The 24,506-nt window shown below is 38.8% G+C and overlaps 1 protein-coding gene across 1 annotated transcript in view; it reads right to left on the bottom strand.

The window, feature by feature from the left end:
* CNTNAP4 (contactin associated protein family member 4) overlaps nt 1-24,506 on the bottom strand; it is a 273,276-nt gene that overhangs the window by 60,491 nt on the left and 188,279 nt on the right. Inside the window, 4 exon segments of the mRNA XM_052655607.1 lie at nt 4,327-4,483; nt 8,055-8,252; nt 18,771-18,890; nt 21,883-21,989. Of these exon segments, the coding sequence (XP_052511567.1) occupies nt 4,327-4,483; nt 8,055-8,252; nt 18,771-18,890; nt 21,883-21,989 (582 nt within the window).

Below are 24,506 nucleotides of genomic sequence, written 5' to 3'. Positions count from 1 at the left end.
TGCCTCCAGAGATGTTTATTAAGCAAATTTGAGAGATTTTCAGCCATGGTTTCATCAAACGATATATACTTTTGCCTCATTTTATTTCCTGCCACTCTGGGACTCCAATTTCTCGCCTGTTAAATCATAGATATTTTCCCACAAGCCACAAAGGGTGTGTCAATTTTTCTTTCAATTTTTTTTTTCCCTGTGTTCTTCAGACTGAATGATTTCTACTGATCTATCTTTAGGTTTACTGAAGATTTCTTTTGCTAACTCCCATAAGAGCTGAAATCTATGCAGGGAATATTTAACTTCAGATGTTGCACTTTTCTGTTCTAAAATGTACATCTGCCTCTTTAATACAGTTCTCATTTATCTGCTTAGAATACCCTTGGTTCCTTTGTGATTATTTTTACCTTTAATTTTTTATACATTTTCTTAAAAGTTGATTTAATATGTTTGCCTGCTAATCAGACACCAGTGACCCAGCACCTGTTTCTGCTGGAACTTTTTATTTTCTTAACTTTGGATCAAAGTTTGTTTTTTTTTGGAATAAGCAACCATTGCTATAATATTCTGGATATTATAAGTGATACACTATAGAGACTCTAGAATCTGCTTTCCTTCTCAGAAGGCTTGATTTTTGTTTTCACAAATAGTTAAATCACAACCTTATCACAATAAATGCTGGAGGCTTGTTTTTACTTCCTTGGGGTGGGCCTGGGTCTGTTTCACTGGTAGTTTTCAATTATACTCAGTCTGGGGACATAGTCTTTGCTGTAAAGGCCTGGACCTTCTGTCATTTCTATTTTAGGGCTTTACAAAGCCCAAGTCAAACAAGGAGACTTACACTCCCAATCTGGTTTCTCTGGTGGTTGCTGCTGAAATCCCTGTATCGGGGGATCAGTGGTCCAACTGCATCTCTCTGCTTGGTTCCTAGAAATCACCCCTGTGCCTGTGCAGCTCAGAGGTCAGGGTTCTAGAGGAGCTGATACAGTGGTCTCCTCTCAAGTGGTTTTCTCCATTCCAAAATGTCCAGAAATCCATTTCCAGTCATTCTGGTTGCTCTGAATCTTCCTCTGATACATGCAGCCCCAACACCAGACTCTAGTAATCTGAGTTCTAGCCACCCCATGGCAGGTGATCTGGTGAGTAGTTTCAAAGAAAAGGCATCTAAACATAAATCTCATCCACTGATACTCCCTTCTTTGAAGGGTTGAAGGCTCCCAACCCTGGGAGTTTCTGCATACATTTGGTTGTTTTCCACTTGTTTCAAGTTCAATTCAGTTCAGTTCAGTCACTCAGTCCTATCTGACTCTTTGCAACCCCATGAACTGTAGCACACCAGGCCTCCCTGTCCATCACCAACTCCTGGAGTTTACCTAAACTCATGTCCGTTGAGTCAGTGATGCCATCCAACTATCTCATCCTCTGTCGTCCCCTTCTCCTCCTGCCCTCAATCTTTACCAGCATCAGGGTCTTTTCAAATGAGTCAGCTCTTGGCACTAGGTGGCCAAAGTATTGGAATTTCAGCTTCAACATCAGTCCTTCCAATACACACGCAGGAATGATCTCCTTTAGGATGGACTGGTTGGATCTCCTGGCAGTCCAAGGGACTCTCAAGAGTCTTCTCCAACACCACAGTTCAAGACCATCAATTCTTCTGTGCTCGGCTTTCTTTACAGTCCAACTCTCACATCCATACATGACCACTGGAAAAACCATAGCCTTGACTAGACGGACCTTTGTTGGCAAAGTAATATCTCTGCTTTTTAATATGCTGTCTAGGTTGGTCATAACTTTCCTTCCAAGGAGTAAGCATCTTTTCATTTCATGGCTGCAATCACCATCTGCAGTGATTTTTCAGCCCCCCAAAATAAAGTCTGACACTGTTTCCTCATCTATTCACCATGAAGTGATGGGACCAGATGCCATGATCTTCGTTTTCTGAATGTTGAGCTTTAAGCCAACTTTTTCACTCTCTTCTTTCACTTTCAAGAGGCTCTTTAGTTCTTCTTTGGTTTCTGCCATAAGGGTGGTGTCATCTGCATATCTGAGGTGATTGATATTTCTCCCGGCAATCTTGATTCCAGCTTGTGCTTCTTCCAGCCCAGCATTTCTCATGATGTACTCTGCATATAAGTTAAATAAGCAGGGTGACAATATACAGGCTTGATGGACTCTTTCCCTATTTGGAACCAGTCTGTTGTTCCATGTCCAGTTCTAACTGTTGCTTCCTGATCTGCATATAGGTCTCTCAAGAGGCATCTGGTATTCCCATCTCTTTCAGAATTCTCCACAGTTTATTGTGATCCACACAGTCAAAGGCTTTGGCATAGTCAATAAAGCAGAAATTGATGTTTTTCTGGAACTCTCTTGCTTTTTCCATGATCCAGCGGATGTTGGCAATTTGATCTCTGGTTCCTCTGCCTTTTTGAAAACCAGATTGAACATCTGGAAGTTCATGGTTCGTGTACTGCTGAAGCCTGGCTTGGAGAATTTTGAGCATGACTTTACTAGCATATGAAATAAGTGCAATTGTGTGGTAGTTTGAGCATTCTTTGGCATTGCTTTTCTTTGGGACTGGAATGAAAACTGACCTTTTCCAGTCCCATGGCCACTGCTGAGTTTTCCAAATTTGCTGACATACTGAGTGCAGCCTTTTCACAGCATCATCTTTTAGGATTTGAAATAGCTCAACTGGAACTCCATCACCTCCACTAGCTTTGTTTGTAGTAATGCTTCCTAAGGCCCACTTGACTTCACGTTCTAGGATGTCTGGCTCTAGATGAGTGATCACACCATTGTAATTATCTGAGTCATGAAGATCTTTTTTGTACAGTTCTTCTGTGTATTCTTGCCACCTCTTCTTAGTATCTTCTGCTTCCTTTAGGTCCATACCATTTCTGTCCTTTATTGAGCCCATCTTTGTATGAAATGTTCCTTGGTATTTCTAATTTTCTTGAAGAGATCTCTAGTCTTTCCTATTCTATTGTTTTCCTCTATTTCTCTCCATTGATGGCTAAGGAATGCTTTCTTATCTCTCCTTGCTTCAAGTTGATGTTTTTAATAAATAATTTTCCTGGGATTATAAATGTTATCTGGGGTTAGGTTAGTTCTACACAAGCTACTTAAGCATAAGCAGAATTTAACATGAAAAGTTTCAAAATCTTATTTTTAAAAATTATTTTTGATGAATAAAATGTCGTGCGGAGATAGGAGAGATATTGGTGACTGATGTTGTTGTTTAGTTGCCACATCATGTCTGATTCTTTAGTGACCCCATGGACTGTAGCCTGCCAGGCTCCTCTGTCCATGGGCTTTCCCAGGCAAGAATACTGGAGTAGGCTGCCATTTTATTCTCCAGGGAATCTTCTTGACCCTAGGACTGAACCTGCATCTCCTGCACTGGCAGGTAGATTCTTTACCACTCAAAGAAAAATAGATTAGATTAATTTTTAAAAAAATTTTATTCATATTTTAAAATACACTGTGGGCATTTGTGTGTGTGTGTGTGTGTGTGTGTGTGTGTGTGAAGGCAGCAAGAAAAAAATATATCTTCCAAAAATAGTAGAAATTTTGAAAAACCAGACTCTAAGTGAGACAATGTTCTTCATGCTGAACATATAACAATAAAAGTACAATAATGACTCCATACAGATGCCTCCTTTAGAGGCATAAAATAATCTGCTTTTTGATATAACACAGTCTTTGATATTTTTCAAATGAATAAATGTAATGTCAAATGAATAAATAAAACATTTCAAGCTCAATATAAAATCTAAATATTATAGATTTCCTTTTTCAAAATATGATGAACCGATATCCGTTTTTCATAGTATAGTGGATCCTTTAAGAAAATAAAAGAGCTACATGCTTAAGTAATTGTGGGAAAGTCGAAGCTTACATATTTAAAGGTTTATAGGCAAGACTACTGAAGAGATATGTTAGTATTAAATATATTTATTTAAATGTAATATATGTAAATTTTAATATATTTATGCAACTATGTTTTGAGAATATAATTCTTAATTATACTTAAAGATAATGATAATTGACTCAAAATGAAAAGCAAGCATGAAACAGATGCCTCTATTTCATCATATTACAAAAATAAAAGGTGTATGACTCATGCTCTATTACCACAAAATTCAAATAAAAGGATCATCATCTTCCCATCTAGAAATCAGATTAGTTGCAATACATTTCATCAAAACATACCTTTATCTAATTTCTTCACGGTACTAAGTTGTTCAGTATCTACCTACCTATATATGTGGCAGTGATTCATTTTAAAAAGTTAATAATAAACTTGATTTTGCATAAGGAAATCATAAAAATCACCATTCATTCCGGTCAGCATCACAGTTGCAGTAATACTGAGAATCAACGCAGTTCCCCTCCAATCCACAAGTACATTTTTGAGGATCAGGCAAAGAACCGCCCCAATAAGTCTGTGTTTCATTGGTTCTTCCAACCCACCAGCTCAGAGGGGTTCCATCTGAAAAATAAAGGTGAGAAAAACGACATCTGCTTTATAACCTGTGACCTTCCATCCCAGTATAATTCCCTTCTTTCCCAAATCATTAAAAAGAATGAAAGGAGGAAAGACTGGTTTGATGTAGTGATATTCCAAACTTCATAACTGATGGTATTTCCTTAGGAAAGCTTTTTTTTTAAAACTTTTTCATTATTTAAGCTTAAATGATTGATATATTTTTCTTTGAGCAGAAAAGAAACCTGCAGTTTCTATTTAATTCAGGCATAATAGTAAAAAAAAAAATGTATTGAGAGTTCACACATGCCATTTCCTTAAAAATAATTTTTTGAAACAACAAGGCATCAAATTATAATCCACAGTAATTAACATATGAGAAACAAAATTGATTTGAGAACATAAAATGCCTACTAGAACATTATGAAATGCTGTGTAAAGTCAGTGATTTATCTCAATATACTTATCGACTAAAGATAAACTAGCTGTTTAGGCATGGTATGGCATTCCCTCACTATGATTCAAGATATATTCGAAAGTATACATTTTTTCTTCTGTTTACTGGCTTGGCTACTTCTTCAGAGACTACAGAAATAACGCTGAAAGATCTTTATGCCCAAAGCAAATATGACACTCAAAAACAAAGTTTCCCTCAACCAAATGCATTTCTTTCTATGATGAATGTTCAGTTACCAGCTCCTTCACAGAGCTAAGACTAAAATGATGCCAAAAAGCTAGAGCAAGGAATAGACCATTTAGATATGGTTTGCAGGCAATCTGTCTTAGGGGAAAAACAAGTTAGAGGGGAAAACTCACAGTCACTGGAGAGTCAGGGCATGAGAAGAAGGTGACATCAAATCAGTCAGCTCCTCAAAGGTGTGCAATCATTTTTCCACTGACTTTCAAACCTTTCAAGTTGTGGCCGTTAGCCTTACTTTTACTAATTTCTCCCTTACTTACAAATGCCAATGCTCATAAAATCTTACTATTACATTGGATCTGTGCTAATGCAGGCAAGTTCTCACTCAGCATTACTATACATTCCTGTGCACTGTGCCAAGAAATCAAGGAGCTGTTGGAGGCTTCTGTTAACGTAGTACTCAATATCAACAATCTTCATTCTCTTTAACTGCATGATTAACTCATCAACTGAAGGCAAAACCTACTTGAAACATTTAATAGATCTATTTCGACACACTGCTTAAAACATTATGTGGTTATAGATTTTAAAAAAAATAAATTATTATTCTTAAATACTGAATAGTATTTTCACATCTAAATTTGTTATCTTCCCTATGAAGTAGAAACCACTGAATGTTTTAAAGATACCAAATACTTCTGATTTCCTTAGTCTTACTGAAGTGTCCTAAAGAATTTATATCAGAAAGAATTAGAAAAAACATGAGAAAATTTTAAAGTTGAAATTAAAACGATAAAATATCAGGAATGACAGTGGATCACTTCTGCTCCCATAGTTATGAATAAAATTCCAAATGGCTTGGGTATTCACACTGACCACCCTTCCAGTATGCCGAGCTGGAGGACCCATATCTTGCCGGAAACATTTTCATAAACATTTTCACTTTATTCATCCACAATCACAGCACCGTTATTGCTTGATGCTGCTATAGTTTCAAGATTTGAAACTGTAAATTTAACTTGTCTCACACCACCTTCCTGCTCTTTCCCGCACATTCCTTACTGTAACCTCAAAATCCAAATTGTTCCCTCTTTTCCACCTCAAATCCATTCTATATGGATTCTAGGGTCATGGATCTGAAGAAAATCTGTGTATTCAATGGTTACCCCCAACCCCGGTTCTACAACCTTCGAGAGTTTACTTTTCTCTTCACCAGTGGCTCCCAAGCCTGGCTGAAACACCTGGGGAGCCTCAAGAGCAAGCTGTGTGGGGCCACCAGCCCTGACAGCGGGAAACTCCTTCACCCTCACTGCCATCCCCTCGTCGTTGTGTGGGGCTCGGCTTGCTCACTAACATCCTTGGGGACTGTGTTTTCTGGTTCTTTTAGAGTTTGACTCATTTGTGACTCTGACGATTGTCTTTCCTTTTCTTTCTTCTCTAGTCAAGCAACTTAGTTCCATTTTGTTTCATCACATTCATTTACCCTTCTGTATTTATGGTTCTATTTCCTCTTAGAAGGGTTTCCCTTGTGGCTCAGCTGGTAAAGAATCTGCCTGCAATGTGGGAGACCTGGGTTCAATTCCTGGGTTGGAAAGATCCCCTGGAGAAGGAAAATGCTACCGTCTCCAGTATCCTTTGTTCATGGGATCACAAAGAGTCGGACACGACTAAGTGACTTTCAGTTTTCCTCTTAGACTACACTTCCACACTTGCTTATCTTTTTTTTTAAAGATTCCAAGATAGATATTCACTAACAATGAACCATCAGTTGCATACTAAACTGGTAGGATCACTGTAAGCATGATGCACTGGACAGCTGGAAAGAGAGGTGAGTGATGTGAAGATGCTCAGTCGTGTCTGACTCTTTGGGACCACATGGACTGTAAGCCTACCAGGCTCCTCAGTCCATGGAATTTTCCAGGCAAGAGTACTGGAGTGGGTTGCCGTTTCCTTCTCCAGGGGATCTTCCCAACATTGCAGGCAGACGCTTTACCGTCTGAGCCACAGGGAAGCTCACTTCAATTTCACTTTATATGTGTTTCCCCACCCTCCACCTGGTGGCATGGAGGTGTCTAGACAGAAGAGTCTGTATTGGATAGAGGAACGAGGAGGACGTCAGAGCTTCTTAAACAGTACAGGGTCCTGATGGAAGCAGTGTTTCTTAAAGGTTAATTTTCTTTACACAGATTAATCGTTTGGATGCAACATTGGGTGGGTAGGAGATAAGGACTGATGGCCAGTTGAGAGGCCAGTAGGAAAGGTCTTGCAATAGCTTCATGTATCAGGTCATTAAAGCCTACATGGAGGCAGACCTGCTGGGACTCGAGACAGTCTCACATAATGAGACATTCTAAAGGGAGAAAACACAAACTAGAATCAGAATTCAGGAGCAGAAATCAAACGTTATTAAAGGTAGAATAAGAGAAAGAGTTAAACATGGTTTTCTGATTCCTATTTGAGCTACTGGGGGGAAAAGCCATGTTTCCAGCAGCCTGCTCTAATTTTCAGTTATACCCAGAGGGTAACTTGTCAACAATCTGTGAAAGAGTCACACGGAAGAGTCACTTTCAGAAAACAGAGTCATATTTTTATTAGCTCTTTCCCATGATAAAAACAAACTGAATGTGTCACTTGCCCTTTACAAGGGACCGACACTGAGCATTCACCGAGTATGAGGAGGAAGCCCTCCGACTGAGGCCAGGAAGAGACGCCAGAGACAATCAAGGCTTTGAACAAAGCTCAGTGTCAGCTGACCATGTTCTTTTCTTCAGGCGATAGCATCTCTGTGACTTCCCGACTGTGACAGGCTTGCTAAACACTTGGGGAGCACACGCCCTGGGCAGCTTTATGCCACCACGTTGGCAGAATTAAACTCTGCAGGAGCGGGTGCAGTAAGGCACCCCATGGGTAGGGGGATGGATGCCCCAGTTCACTTACCTTCCTTGCTTACGAGCCGTGACTTCTTGCAGTAGTAGGTCAGCTCCTGTTCACAGTGCTCCGCGCGGTTAATGGTGGCCTGGAGTTGCTCCATGCTGGCCACATACTCGAAAAACCCAGTGTAGGGGTTCTCTGGGTTGGTATTTCGGACTCTTGTGACATCAGAGCCATTGTGCTGTATGATGGTCCATGCAGTTTCTTGTATGCAGAAATGGGGGAAGAAAGAGAGGAGACCATCACTAGTCTGCAAAAGTTAAAATAAATAAAGAAAATCAAAATCACCTTTTATCTGAGTCAAATTTTTCTAGTCATCAAACCTCTCTGAGAGGTAGAATCAACACAAATGGATTCTTAAAATTTTTAAATTATAGTAAAATGATTCTTTTCCCTGAAGTTTATATGACTGCCATGCATTTACAGTGTTTTTTTTTTTCTACTTTTTCATATAATTCAGCCAGAAAGTATTCATGGTAAAAATATTAAGGAAACTGATTATTAAATTTTGTACATTTCATCAAACCTGACATTCTACTTTTAAAGATGCATCATTAATTTTAAGAAAGAAAAGAATAATGCTGCCTATTATAACTGTAAAACATTGCTGATTGTTGATACATCCTGAATTCAGAGATGTTACAGTATGAAAAAAACACATCTTTGAATCTGTAAAATATTTTAAATTACATAACATAAGCAATGATTTATCCATTCTTGGAAATCATCCATGCTGCCAGCAAAAAGAAAGTCAACTTTTTATGGCCCATATATCTCCCTTCAGACAGCTTTTAATTATGAGTGTACATCTATTTGCTTTTTAAATCAAGCTTCGGAGAACTTTTTCTTAATAATATGGGAAAGTGTACAAAATATTTAAGTGGGGAATGCAGGATACAAAACTATATGTAATATGATTAATCTACAGAGGCAAACACATACATATCAATACATATTCATAGGACACAGATACTAGGAAATTACACCAGAATTATACCTATTTCTTTTAAAGTCAAATTTGAGATATTCATTTTGGTACCATGTGACCCGCACAGTTATGCAGTGCAATAGCAAATTATGCTTCTGAATACATGGCACAGCATCAGCATCTCAACTCACAAGAAAAATAAAACATCTCTGCGTATGTGCGAGAGCTACCACTATCGGTGCCTGAATGTCTGCAAACATTTCCATCACACTGATTACCAAAATTATTTAGATGAAATAAAAACCCTACAAGGGTTGTAACAGAAGATAGACATATTGTATCTGTCTTTCAACCTTCCCAGTAATCAACTTCATATTATATTTACCGTGATATATGCAGGCCTAAGAACACATTGATCAAAAGGCCTCTGATTTAATAGGTGAGAAACAGATTGGAAGTTGTCAAAACTCTGCTATATATGTGCCGTTAAGTCACATAACTCTTCGGGATTACAGAGGAAGAGTCTAAATTGGAGGAAAACCGTCGGTAGAGATACCCAGCCCCCCTGTTTTTAACGAATACATTCACATGGATCAACACAATCAAAACAAGAAATTCCACTCCCACCCCTCTCCCGGTCATCAAAATTTTGAATAGAGAGGCCTGTTAAATAAATGAGACAGGAGGCAAATTTGACAGCCATATTCTCTTCCATGAGTAGAACATAATTTTTCTCTGAAACCATAGCCTTTTATAGCAATAAAGCCACTGCTTTCATTTCTACCTTGAATTTCAGCTGACTGAAAAGCCTGATCAGTAAATTGTTTTCCTCAAAGAGGACATGATATATAAGCTAGTGAAATTAATTATGGATGGCCAGACAGCAGGACAGTGAGAAGATGATCAGGAGACCTGAGTTTGCAGATCTGGCATGGGTGAGCACCCTTAAGAAAGTCAGGTGAAATCTGAGCCTCCATTTCCAAATTCGAAAAAAAAAAAAAAAGAAAAAAAGGTTGGGGGGGGAACATAGGAGGCAATATATTAAGCCTGAAATTCTATCATTTTAGCCACACAATCTTGGCTATTAGAAATTTAAGATTATTAACTGGGCAAATCTGTTAACCTAGTCTCTGCTGGACTCTGCTTTTATTATTCAGCAGAACCATTCATCCTTTCTTGTAGGGAATCAATGGCATGGGTGAAGCAGCTCCTCTCTGGCTAAGTAGCTGTCAAAAGAGCTGGACAATAAACCTACTTGAAGCCTTTGTCTCTTTGCCTTTCAGGTCACCGTTAGAGGGACTTCCCTATCGTTCAGCATCCTCTGGGTCATGATGAACACATCATGTTCTTTCAAGGTCTCTTAAGGTATTGTAAGAAATCCAAGGCCACAGTGCATGTCGGCTGCTAAAGGGCAGCTCAGAGAAAAGTCTCCTTTTGAAATTCTAAAATTTCCATATTATGATAGTTTCTGCAAGCGAGTTCACTTTCAATAAAAAGTGCTACAAAGATGAAGCTATGCAGACACTGCACTTATCAGTAATTAAGATGTCCAGGGCAAAGGAGAGATGATGAAAGCATCCCAGTGGACTCTGGGCAATGGACGTGAGGGCCCAACATCCAGGCTCCATTTCTCATGCATTTTACTAACAGAGGAATCTCTGCAAACCGTTATACTGTTCTTTTGGACATGATCATGGTATCCAATGTTTCTACAAATACCTGTTTAGAAATTACAACTATAAAAGACAAAGACTTCACTATGCGTAATTCAGTGTTCTGCGATTTATTAAATCAGGCTTTCCCGCTGGTCTGTAAGCTCTACCAGAAGAATGATAGATTCTAATTTGCTAATTTTAGCACATCTAGTGCGTGGCTGGGCACAACGTGCAGCAAAGGACACCAGTTACTGAAGGGATAAATAAATGAGTGACTAGAGCACAGTCTTCCAGGCGATCTGTGTGATTCTGTGGTGGCTCTGAGACTTCCACTTTAAGCTGCTTTCAAACTTTGGAAATAGCAGACATGTGATGCAACTGCAAAATAATGCTAAGGCTGAAACTGTGAAGGGTATGAGACCTCCCACTTGCAAAGCTAACAAGTTATCTTGCCTTCGATGGGCCCGCTAGAGTTGCACCATGAGAGAGGGGCCCCTAAAATATGGGACTTGGAGTTTACAGAGGATGGCTGGCATGCCTCCATCCCTCCTAAGAGTGAGAGGGGACTCTGGAACACAACAAATCTTCTCCAAAGAGAAGGCCGGCAAGTCCTCAGGTGTTTATCACTCTTAGAAGGTAGGCAAATAAATCTGGAGGAGATAAGCTTTGAATTTCTCCAGAGAAGTCCACTATCTCTAACTTATAAGACATATTTAAATCATCCTTTAACACAGAGCTACTTTGTTGTTGTTGTTATTTGTTTTGCTTAGCAAGAAAGTAATTGTTTCTTTACAAGACATTCCTGTCTCCAGGCCGGCAAATTCTACCTGCTAGAGGCTGTCTGGGTTCCTCTGCTGCGGAAGAAGCTGGTTTTGCCTCCACTGGCACAGTCATTTCAGTATTACTGATGTAGAGATATGTCTGTTCTTTGAAACTTCTTACAACTGGCTATTATATCTTACCAGTTTCCTCATTAGTAAAGTGAAAGTGAAAGTCGCTCAGTCATGTCTGCCTCTTTGCAAGCCCATGGACTACACAGTCCATGGAATTCTCCAGGCCAGAATACTGGAGTGGGCAGCTGTTCCCGTCTTCAAGGGACCTTCCAAACCCAGGGATTGAACCTAGGTCTCCTGCATTGCAGGCAGATTCTTTACCAGCCAAGCCACCAGGGAAGCCCCCTCATTAGTAAACATTAAATAAATTTAAATATTTATTTAAACAATAAATAAAATCTTCAAAACATGTTTACCTTTTATTTTTATATCTGTGTAAGAGTCATGATTTATTTTTTTGAAAATGATCCTTTACCAAATGTAAAGAGAGTTGTCAAGATAAGGAAACACAGGGAAATGAGTAAAGAGAGAGAGCAGAAAAATCTATGAAATTAATATATATGCTGAAACACTGAAAGGCATTTTAGGTCTACTGGTATAGACCTGAAGTGATTTCTCTCCCTGAAGTGATTTCTAATATATAGACTATATGTTAAGCAACTGAGTAATTAAGAACTTGATTTATCTTGGGCTGACTGCTATTTTTTAATGTGATAACAGTGTAAAGGAAAAAAAAATGCTGTTTAAGCAACACAGTTGCAGAGTGTGTATTCCTTCAGGATTAATAGCTGCGGGTGATAGAGGTGATAAAGACTGTAAGAACAGGCCGGAAGTGCTTTGTTAAGGAAAGCTGAGAGATAAAAAAGCAGCTAGCATCCTGGAGTAAAACTGGATGTAAATAAGGCGCATTTGAATAACGGTAGTTAGTTATTAACTCTCATAGCTATTAGGAAGGTCTCTATTGTTGAAATCCCTGTAGTAAAGATAGTTTTGCTGTTTTAAGTCTCACACTCTCCAGCCTTCTCATGAAACGGTCTCAAGAGCCCTGATCTTGGAATCACATGGGGAGCTTGCATTTAATACAGCAGAGACCCAGGTTTTGGTCTCTAAACTTACTGAGTCAGTGAAACTAAATCCAACAGTCTTGGAAGTGGGTGCCCGGGAAAAGGTGAGCTTAAGCCATAGAATTATCATTTCCACAAAACTTCGAAAGCCACAGCTGTACCGCTCATCACTTTCTCCACACTGAAACAATGTCCTCACAGTGTAATGTTTGATGAGACATTTCTTAAAAATATTTCAATACAGAAAAGGCTTTCATGATGAAGAAGAAAAAAAGCCCTGTGCACTATAACAGAGACAACCACTGGGATTCACATTATCCTAAAATTTTTTAAATTTTATTTAGAAGACTGTGTTTAGAAAAAATTTTCAGACTTTTGAGTTTTGGAAACAATCCATTCAAAAGAGATTTTCTTTGTATCGTTTAGCTTGTAATGGTTAAAGAAATTTAAATCCATGTGGATTTGTCTGTTGGATAGTAATTCTTAACTAAGAATTTTTTCTTCAGTTACACATTTGAAAACTACCAATCGTTTGTCTTGCCTTCAAAATTGGTAGACCTGATTGCTGTACCTTGAGGATAGGTTATTGGTTACAGGCAATGAGACGCTGATAGAATGTAGCCTTTTCTACAGGAAATATTTTCAGGCTGGGAGATGAGACCAAGGTTTCAGCTCTTGATCTATCCCTAATGACATTCCTCTGCCTGCCTTCCTGAACTTCCCTGAGTCTTGTTTTTCTCATTTGCAAAACCAGATCAGTAAGGAAAGTCTCAAGTTGTACCATGTATCTTTCACTGGCTTGTTACATCCTGGGACTGTCACTTTGTTTGAATATATTTCAACATTCTGGAGCTTCTGAAAACACTTAGCCGTCTCCTAACTGGATTCTCTGTGTCTCTGTCCGCCACTGCTTGCTCTTCAAAGGGTTTTAAGCTTTGTGAATGTCCCCTTTTTCATTAATACTTTTTGATAACCTTGGTAAAGCACCTCAAGGGACTAAAATAGGCATTAGTATTGTAATATAATAAGGTAAATGTTGATTTATTAGAAAATAAAATAATTCCTTTCAAGAAAATGAAATTAATAATTTCCTTACCATTGAAATGGTCATGAAAAATGCACATAGCCTATAAATTACTAAAGTATTACGCATAAAAACATAGCCAATGCATGTATGTGTATCAGATTCTCCTCATTTATGAATTTGCCTACTCACTAAAATTTATTTGAATCCCCAAATCAGTTCTTGAGGCTTTCCTGCATGTCTGCAGACACAAAGCCAAAAAAATAAAAAGTTGCCCAATATGAATTTCAGTTGCCCAGCTGAAGTTGAACAGAGCCAGGCTGTGACTCCTTGCTTCAGCTCTCGTCTTGTAAACATGTATTCTATTTGTCCCATGCTCTTTGTTGATTTCACTCTGGTTCCTAAGCACAAGAAGGCTATGCTGTGCCTCCTGGCAACACATGGGATAAATACACTTCCTTCAGGTATGAGTTCTGGTGCTGTTGGCTGTGAGTTCAATGTTAATGAATTAACAGTATGCATTAAATAAGGTGTCTTTAATCTGAAACACAAGTGAAACAAGGTTATATATTGATCAGCTGAGAATACTGTGACTAGAAGCATGCAGGAATTTAAGTGAAAGTTAAAGTCTCTCAGTTGTGTCCAACTCTTTGCTTCCCCATGGTCTATACAGTCCATGGAATTCTCCAGGCCAGAATACTGGAGTGGGTAGCCTTTGCCTTCTCCAGGGGATCTTCCTAACCCAGGGATCAAACCCAGGTCTCCCACATTGCAGGTGGATTCTTTACAAGCTGAGCCACAAGGGAAGCCCAAGAATACTGGTTACTTAATCTTACTGTAATTCCCTGGAAGCAATGGTCCAGTATTCATAAATTCAAGTGACTGTGGTTACTTTATAGAACATAACTATCACAGATAATGAGAATTCTGTGTGTGTGTGGGGCGGGGGGGAATGTTTCTTAGAGCCTTAAGAATACAGACACTCAGCAACTTTGAGGTGTCTGAACCGCAGAATCGAAACTTCATAAAGCAAATACATGGACGTAGTTCAGGGTGTTTTGTGCCAACACAGGATTCACAGGGATGCAGTGACAGGTTGTTGAATCTCACTCAAAACCCTCATTAAACAGAAAAAAAATCAAAAAGTTATTTGACACCTGAATTCATATCGTTCAATTGCAAAATGTTCCTTTACTGTCTGTGAAGTCTTCTCACACTTACTATGTTTAATTCACACAAATAGAGCAGGCTGTTCTCTAAAGTTTGAAAACTGGAAGTCTAAAACAGCTATGCCCAAAACTGGCTCCACAATAAGTATCAAATGGGAAGGTTTTTAAAAATATTGATTTTGATGTCTCACCCTAACCCTCCTGCCTCATGGTGCTGCCTGGGGATCTGTACTGTGGGGAGCAGGGAGTTTGGTTGGTGGGATAAACATGTAAGCATCATTAGCTGTCTTAGGTTACTTTGGCATGTGGAGAAGTACTATGGTCTGAATGTTTGTGCACCCCACCAAAATTCACATGTTGAATCACTCACCCCCAAAGGTAATGTGATTAGCACGAGGCACCTCTGTGAGGTCATGAGGTCAAGAGGGAGGTGTTCTCATGAGTGGGATTAGTGCTCACACAAAAGAGACCCTGCAGAACCCCTTCTATCACTATCACATGAGGGTATAAGAAGTCTTAAATCTGGAAGAGAGCTCTCATCTGACAGTGCTGGCGCCATGGTCTTGGGCTTCCCATGCTCTAAAACTGTAAGAAATAAATTTCTGTTGTTTATAAGCTATCCGATCGGTAGTATTCTGCTATAGCTGCCCAGAGAGACTAAGACAGGCAGTATTCTCCACAATGGGAGAGCAAACTGCAGCCACCTGGCTATGTTATGTGAAACATCTCTAAAAACACATTCTATAGTAAGTTTCCAAAATATTTGTGATCAAGACTTGCCACCACCCTGCAGCTCTTAGAATTACACTTTAATACAAAGGAACCATTGCTCCCATATTCAACTGCCTTCTCAATATTTCATGAATGTGTAACAGATATCTCAAATTCAAAGTGTGTAAAACTGAGCTCATCTTTCTCCTCAAAACTCTCTGATCACATCTCAGACCACGGCAACTTAATCACTCCAGTTGCCGAAGCCAAAAATGTGGTGTTATCTTTTGGTTCCCTTTGTTTTCTCATTCCTCACACATATTCAGTGAGAAAATTGAATCTCCGTCCACCATCTACATCGTGTGATCCAGTGCAGACCACCTTCCTGGCTCTTGGCTGGATTCTTAATTACTTAAACTCAGTCTCCAACAGGCGTCCTAACTCCTATACTCCTATTACGCATAGACATACTACTCATATGCATGTACATATTTGGTATATGCCTGCATATATATTTGTGTATGAAAATATCTTCTAGCTCTTTTCTGCCTCTGCTCCTAGACAGGCACTTCCCAACACAGGAGCGAACATGATCCTATTCAAGAAAGCCAGGTGGCACCTACCATTGCTTAAAACTCGCCAAGGTCTTCTGAGCTCACCCAGGGTAAAAACCAGAGACCTGACACACTGTAAGGACCCCTGACTCTTCCTCTCCTGCCCCCACCCACTTTATTTCTTGCTTTCCTGCACTTCAAGCTTGCTCACCGCACTCCAGCCACACTGTATCTGCTGCTCTTTTCTGAACACACACAGACAATACTCTCTCACACTCTCTTTCCCTAGATAGTCACTGCCAGATTTTAAGTAGTAAATCCTCCTCTACCATGCCTCCTGCTTCAATTCAATATTTCCTTTTTCTGTTTATTTTGCTCCATGAAATCCTGACCTCCCAACAAAGCGCTATCCAATGTAAATTTTTTGCAATGACAGGTGGCTATGCAGCAGTTAAACTGTGGCTAGTGAGACTGAGGAAAATGGCTTTTAATTTAATCTTATTGTAATGAATTCAGATTTGTACAACTTGTTTCAAGTTATTTAGTTATATTAATTTCAATTAAATGTAAATCTAAATAGTGGCTACTACACTGAACAGCATAGTTCACCTAGAATCAGTTTGTGTTTGACGATGAAGGGATTAAGTCTTTTTTACAGTATTTACACACAATTTCACCCAGCAGGTGGCTCAGTGGGTAAAGAATCTGCCTGCAATACAGGAGACACAGGAGATGCAAGTTTAATCCCTGTGTTGGGAAGATCAGGGTAACTCACTCCAGTATTCTTGCCTGGAGAATCCCATGGACAGAGGAGCCTGGCAGGCTCCATAGGGTCCATGCGGTCACCAAGAGTCAGACACGACTGAAGTTTCTGAGCACACACTGGTTGAAAAAAACATCTTTACTTTCCTGTACATGACTGCTACCTCTGCAATGAATCAACTACCCATATATGAGTGAGTCGATTTACGGATCTCTGTCTTGTCTCACTGGTCTATTCGGTTTTCCCTGTGTCAATCACATGCTGTTTTACTCAATGTATCAGCATAATGTCTATATCATAGCTGGTAGACTTGAGTGCTCCACCTTTATTCTTTAAGACTGATTTAGTTCTTCTGGCCCCTTCAAATTTGCTGGTAAAGTTTAGAGCCTACTTGTCAAGTTTCACCAAAACAATTATGAAGGTGTTAGTCATTTAGTTGTGTCCAACTGTTTGATCCCATGGACTGTATGTAGCCTGCCAGGCTCCTCTGTCCATGGAATTCTCCAGGCAAGAATGCTCGAGTGGGTTGCCATTTCCTACTCCAGGGGATTTTTCCAACCCAGGGATCAAACCCAGGTCTCCTGCATTGCATGTGGATTCTTTACCATCTGAGGCACCAGGGAAGCCCAATTATACCAACCAACAAATACCCTGTTGAAATTTTAACTAAGGCTTACACTCAATCAGTACCAAGTTGGGAAGAATTGACATTTATATCACCATATTGAGTTTTCTAATCAATGAAAATTTTATATTTCTCCATTTTTTAAGACTTAATTTATCTCAAGAGTATTTTACAATTATCTGTATAAAAGCTATGCACAACTTTCTTTAGATTTATTACCATGTATTTGAGATTTTTGATGCTACTAAAAATAGACTTTTCTAAAATTTCATTTTAATTACTTATTGCTGATATACAGAAATAAAATTAACGTTTACCTTAACTAGATATCTAGCAATCATTCTGGATTTTAATACTCTGTATATTGTTCAGAAAACTCTCAATACATAACCTGGCCATCTACAAATAATGAGAGTCATAGTTTTTCTTTTCTAGTATGTATGTCTTTCATTTCTTTCTCTTGCTTTATTGCACTGGCTAGGGCTTCCAAAAACAATGGTGAACAGAGTGATAATAGCAGGCATTGTTGCATTAATGTTGGTAACAGGGATAAAATCTTCAGTACTTCACAAAAAACTATGATATGTACTGTAGGTTTTTTTATTGGGTCCTCTTTAACAAATTAAGGACATTTCCTTCTACTGGTAATTTATTGAGTTTTCATTTTCTTTTTATCATGAATGGATGCTGCATTGAAGCAAACACATTTTCCAACACTATTAATTCCTATATAAGTTTATGTAAGTAAGGAATAAAATTCATTCTTACCCAAATTTAAGAAAATATTTTCAAAGCTTTCACATGCATCAATTTTTTTTCTTTCATTATTATTATTTAAAATATTTTTACACTTTATTTATGTTGGCAAAATTGTGTATATTTAAGGTATATAATGTGATGGTTTCATATAAACACACATTGTGAAATGCTCACCATACACAAGCTAATTAGCAGTCATTACCACACTTGGTCACAGATTTTCTCTTTACATCCCCCTACTCCTCTCCCATTGGACAAGCACCTGTTTGTTCTCTGTATCCAGGAGCCTGTTACTCTTTTGTTATGTTTGTTCATTTGTTTTCTTGATTCTACATACAAGGGAAATCATATGTATGTATCAATCTTCTCAGAGGAATAAAGTCTATCCTTTTTGGATTTGGACTTAATAAGATACATTTATTGTTAGGTATTCTACACAGGTAGCACATGCATAGAAAATAGTGACATTTTAAATCGCTACCATTAAACTATTTTTTTTAAGTTTGACTTTAAGTTCTTTTACTGAACAATATACATTTTAAGCAAGTTGCAAATTACATCAACTTATTGTTTCATTCTAATTTTGTGTTTAAAGTATTCATGCAAATTTAACTTAAATGAAAGTTGATTAACTCACCAGTCATATTGCAATATAGAAGAAATGGTTCAAGGGGACCACTTCCATCTGCATCTATGTAGTAAAACCCTGAAGTATTTCCTTTATGCTTATAGGCTTCACATGACTGCTCATATATGGCTGTTAAAAAAAAAAGTGAAAGTGTCATCATAAGTGAAACAGTATAAAATTAATTCCTTAAATCTTAGTTTGGACACAAAATATTCCAAGTCTTGAAATTTAATATGTACATTACTGACCAGGAGAAAAGGTAATACACACTTTAAGACAAAACTCATTTTTTAAGCAAATATGAAATATGGATGAAAGAAGATTAGATACAGAAAAGAAAGAATGGGATTGTATTTTATGGCATTTCATTTTATTACTAAAGGAATACAAGGTTATTCATTTAAAATGAAATTTTAGTTTATTTTTACATTAGGTAAAACAACAAAATAGAAGGTAGGTGTTTTAAATGCTAAGATTCTTTTAAGTATAATTTGACCTCCATTTTGGACATCCATCCAAATGGATCTTTCAACAACCACTTTGGAATTTCTAATTCTAGTATCACCTTGTAAAAACCTAACATCTGAAGCACAATAATATAATCTCCTTAAATAAGCTGCTGTTATCCAAAAATTAAGCAACAGAAAAGCTTTAAATAATGCTGCAATTAGTCACCTTTCTCACATAAGTCTATAGATAAAATCCCTTTTTCCCATAAAACAGTAAGTAATTTACAGAAGAAACTTTTTCTAATGCTCTGTAATGAGAATTTAAGATAATTGAAATTCAAAGCAAAAGAAATGCTTATATAAGATATGCCCTCAATTGGTCTAAATGTGTTTTGATCCATAATTAGATATTTTTAATTTTACAATTAGATATTTGCCATGTACAAGGTTTGATATTAGCAGCTCTATATGATGCACTCATTTCACTGAAGACTTGGCCAATTATAATGGTGATTTCCATCAAGCTTTTAATTTTGTGGAATGAGAAATAAACCATCCCCTGAATGTCCTTCCTTGATCTAGTCTAAATTTTTCAAAACTATGTTAATAAGTTTTTAGACAGTATGAAATACTGTAATTTTTTTTAGTGTTACAGAGATTTCAGATAAGCATACAAATGTACTTCTCTACTCCTCCACAATTCCTTGGTTCTATCTTGCTCCTATTGTATATCACACAGGGAGAGATATTAGATGGATTGTGTTCTAGGCACATTTGTATTTTACGCAATGAAATGGGCATGTGAAAGGGCTAATTTATATCTTTCTGTATGCTTATACATGCGTTGACAAATGGCTTGAAAGAGGCTGGGATACACACATAACTTTGCCATGAGGGCTGGTATTAGAAAGGACATACAACTGTGTGAGTACTTTTGCTTTAGGTGTATTACTTCACTTTTTAACATGACTGTTTAAAATATTATTTTCTAGTAAAATCTTTTAAACGACTCCATTGCTGACCTGCCCTCTACTCAAGCTAATGATGGTGATGACTTCATTATTGCCAGGTTTGTTATCTTGGCCCCGTTTCTCAGAATGGTTTTGGCAAAAAATTTTGATTCCTACCTGCTCAAGAACCTAATAAATGAATTTGACGATTGGATCAAGTTGTGGGCTACCAATGAAAATAGTTATTTATCATCTAATTTTTTTGGGCTCAGAGATGTTGGTGCTTATATCTAGAGTCAATCACAGCTAACAGTTGAAAATAAACAATTAGTTAAAACACATTCAGTTAGCTTTGTGTTTTGAATTAGTTGTAATTGGGATGATGGCAGGTATGAAAAATTAAAATACACCATCATTTTGCTACTGGTGATCCAGGGTAAGAAAGTTAGCCTGGCTTTAGCGACAGCAGGTGTCCTTTCTGATCTTACAAGGCATTCCAGTCCACACAGTTGATTGTGGAGGCATGAGGGTGAGCCCAGGAGCTCCCCACCTAGACTCATGCCCTCTCCAGCTCTGAGTCAGGGCTTCTGACGGTCCCTCGTGGGGCCTCCGGGGCTGGGAGCCCAGGGTTCCAGTCTCAGCTCTGGCAGGAGTACAGAGCAGTTCACAGTGATGAGCTGGGAGACAGGAGACCACGGACTCCACCTAAGGCCCTTGCCTGAAGTCTCGGCTGCATGTCAGAGGACTAGGAGTTGAGTTGCTCACAGTCAGCAATAATATGAAAAAAATGAGAAGGAAAAAAATGAGAAGAAAAAAAATGGGCATTTGTGCTGAACAAGTGGACAAGAAAATGCCATGAGTCTTAACAACACACACAAATTTTCACCACAAAAGAACACATAGCTTCTAAAACACGAAAAGAAGATGGTTGTGGTCCCAGGCTCTGGAGTATAATTATAAACGTCCATGTTCCCACTGTGCCTCAACTATTTCAGGCACTTTGGGCAAGGTGATTAATCTCTCTCTGCTACTTACTGAACTAGAGATGGTAACAATACCTACCTACTAGGGTGGTCATCACAAGTAACTGAGCTGGGACATACGAAATACTAGAGCAGTACCTGGCATTTAGAAAATACTCAATGAAATTAACTATTATGATTAATATCATTTCTACCATCCTTATCCTCACCATCCTTATTAACGGAGTTGCAAGAGAATTTAAGAGCTTCCCAGGTGGCTCAGTGGTGAAGAATCCACCTGCCAATACAGGAGAAGAGGTTTTGATCCCTGGGTTGGGAAGATCCACTGGAGAAGGGAATAGCAACCCACTCCAGCGCTCTTGCCTGGGAAATCCCATGGACAGAGGAGCCTGGACAACTACAGTCCATGGGGTTGCAAAGTGTTGGATGTGATGAGCGACTAAGAGAATTTAGGGATTACCTATTTGGCACTATAGTTAATGTTTGTCCTTAGCTACCTTTTTTTTCTACATGTATTTCCTCCTTGCCGGCTCTCCTACTCTTTTCTGCTTGTGTGTTTCTATAAGCTACCTTGACTACTTTATGAAAATAAGTGCGGATTAAAAATAAACTGGAAACAACTGAACACTAAGGTTCAGGGTTGTATGCACATGGACATATAAACATATACACAACAAAGAAAAGGAAATGAACAAGGGAGTTGGGACGGAGGCAAGAAAGGAAGGTGTGTTTGGCTTACAGTTGTGGCACGTTGCTCCCCTGTACCCAGTGTTTGCACAGTTGCAATGAAAGGTGTCCCATGACTGGGAGCACTCACCGCCGTGTTCACAATAGTTAGGCAAACACCTAAAAGGAGGCGCAGATACAGTTACTACTATTCATTGTGAAATATCACAAAATACTGACAAATTATACATGATCATGAGAAAGAAGAATGTTAACAGTAATCTAAAGAGTAAATAGAGTGTTCCTAATGGTCATCCCACGCCTCTCAGGTGGTACAGGGGTAAAGAATCCACCTGCCATCGCAGAAGCTGCAGGAGGTGCAGGTTTGATTCCTGGGTCGGGAAGATCCCCTGGAGAAGGAAATGGCAACCTACTCCAGTATTCCTGCCTGGAGAATCCCTTGGACAGGGAAGCCTGGCAGGCTATAGTCCCTGGGGTCGCAAAGAGTTGGGCACAACTGAGCACACACAATGGTCATTCCATCTGTTGTTGTTGCTGCTGCTGCTGCTGCTAAGTCGCTTCAGCCATGTCTGACTCTATGCGACCCCACAGACAGCAGCCCACCAGGCTCCGCCATCCCTGGGATTCTCCAGGCAAGAACACTGGAGTGGGTTGCCATTTCCTTCTCCAATGCATGAAAGTGAAAAGTGAAAGTGAACTCACTCACTCAAGTCTGACTCTTCGCAACACCATGGACTGCAGCCTACCAGGCTCCTCCGTCCATGGGATTTTCCAGGCAAGAGTACTGGAGCGGGGTGCCATTGCCTTCTCTACCATCTGTCGTTATGGGATCTTAATCACAGAACTCTAAGTTCATCAGATTTCAACCAGTTCTCAGGTAGCTGTGACTTAATTTTCAACATGTCCTATTATATCATAGCCCACTCTTTTCCCTAAGTGACACAACAGTGATTTAGTATGTTGCCAGAAACATCAATAGTTTACACAAAATAACATTTAATCACACTGATTTACCACACTGAACATTTAAAGGAAGTGGCTATAAAGAAGGGGGAAGGAAAGAAGGACGTAGGGTGGAGGGGCAGCCCTATTCCCTGGTGTACAAACCAAGGAACACCGAGGATGTACAGTGGGTCCCAACAGCAGTTCAGGGTGCGTCAGGGTGCTGAATCAATACCACAGGCGCTCCCAGGATATTTTACATTTTGAAGAGAAATAAGGCAGACTCAACAGCTGTCAAGCACTGTGCCACTGACTAGCTTGAGGTAGTTAAATTTCCACATTAGATCATAATAGGTTCCTTTTACTCATGTCTTATCTTTGAGAAGCTGGCTGTTCAGTAGTTGACACAAAGTAATGTCATGTGAAATCATGCTGAAAAGAGGTAAGGGCAGCAGTGTTTGATGTGATTCCAAGCTTTGAAAGGTTGTACACTACGTTAAAAATAAAGTTAAAGTTTTTCTAATTATATATATGTAATAAATGTATAAATGACTTTTTCAAAAGGTTTCTAAATGGTTAGGACATAAACACTTGTAAAGTTGTCTGGAACCAAGTGACTGTTTAAATGGAAGCGTGGTTGTCCCTTTTGACTTAGAGCACTGAAAAAACCACTGAAATGCATAAGGCACCATGGACAAAAAAAGTTAAAGAGCTTCTGGTATCAGCTCAAATCACCCTGATCAAATAACTGATGCTTTTTAGAATTTAAATGGAAAGTTATAATGAGACCAAGGCTTGAAATGCTCTCATTCACCCCAGAATAAAAAATAAATTACAAAACCTGTTAAGAACATATTCTTAAAGAAGTTTCTGCCATCTCCTTTTTAAAAAACTAAGATTGGGAACTTCATGTTTTGCTTACAGGATTTTCCCAATTTTAACATGACCATCACTCATAGTGTGGATGACTGAACCTTCCCGCTGGTCCCTGGTGGCTATTACCCATTGAGGGTGAGCTCCCTGCTTCTGTGAGAGCTGACCCAGGGTGCCTTGCTATAGGCCTTCCTCCAAATTAGGATTAATGATCCCAAGCTGGTATGGCTGTAACTATGGAGATGGTCACTGTTATTCCCCACATGAAGCCAATTGAGGTTTATCATCTCAATTCTCCCTTACATATTATCTTTCATTATAAAAAGAACCATTTTATCTACAAATTGAGTTAAATAAGCACATATTCATAGAGAGGAAATGATGTCCTAATACATTACTAAGTTAGATCATAATGATTTTTTTCTACATATGACATAGTATCTGCTGCTGCTAAGTCGCTTCAGTCATGTCTGACTCTGTGTGACCCCAAAGACGGCAGCCCACCAGGCTCCCCCATCCCTGGGATTCTCCAGGCAAGAACAATGGAGTGGGTTGCCATTTCCTTCTCCAATGCATGAAAGTGAAGAGTGAAAGTGAAGTCTCTCAGTTATGTCTAACTCTCAGTGACCCCATGGACTGCAGCCTACCAGGCTCCTCCATCCATGGGATTTTCTAGGCAAGAGTACCAGAGTGGGTTGCCATCGCCCTCTCCAGACATAGTATGTACCAGTGTTCAAAACAGGATCAACAGACAGTGATACAGTAAATGGTCTTCAGATATAACAGATGTGTGTTTATGTTGACAAAATGTTTCATACAAATAAAAAATTATTTTTAGAACTCAGAATTAATGTATTTGCT

This window comes from Budorcas taxicolor, chromosome 18, assembly GCF_023091745.1.
Source record: "Budorcas taxicolor isolate Tak-1 chromosome 18, Takin1.1, whole genome shotgun sequence".
Lineage (NCBI taxonomy): Eukaryota > Metazoa > Chordata > Mammalia > Artiodactyla > Bovidae > Budorcas > Budorcas taxicolor.
This window is presented reverse-complemented; position numbering and strand designations above follow the sequence as displayed.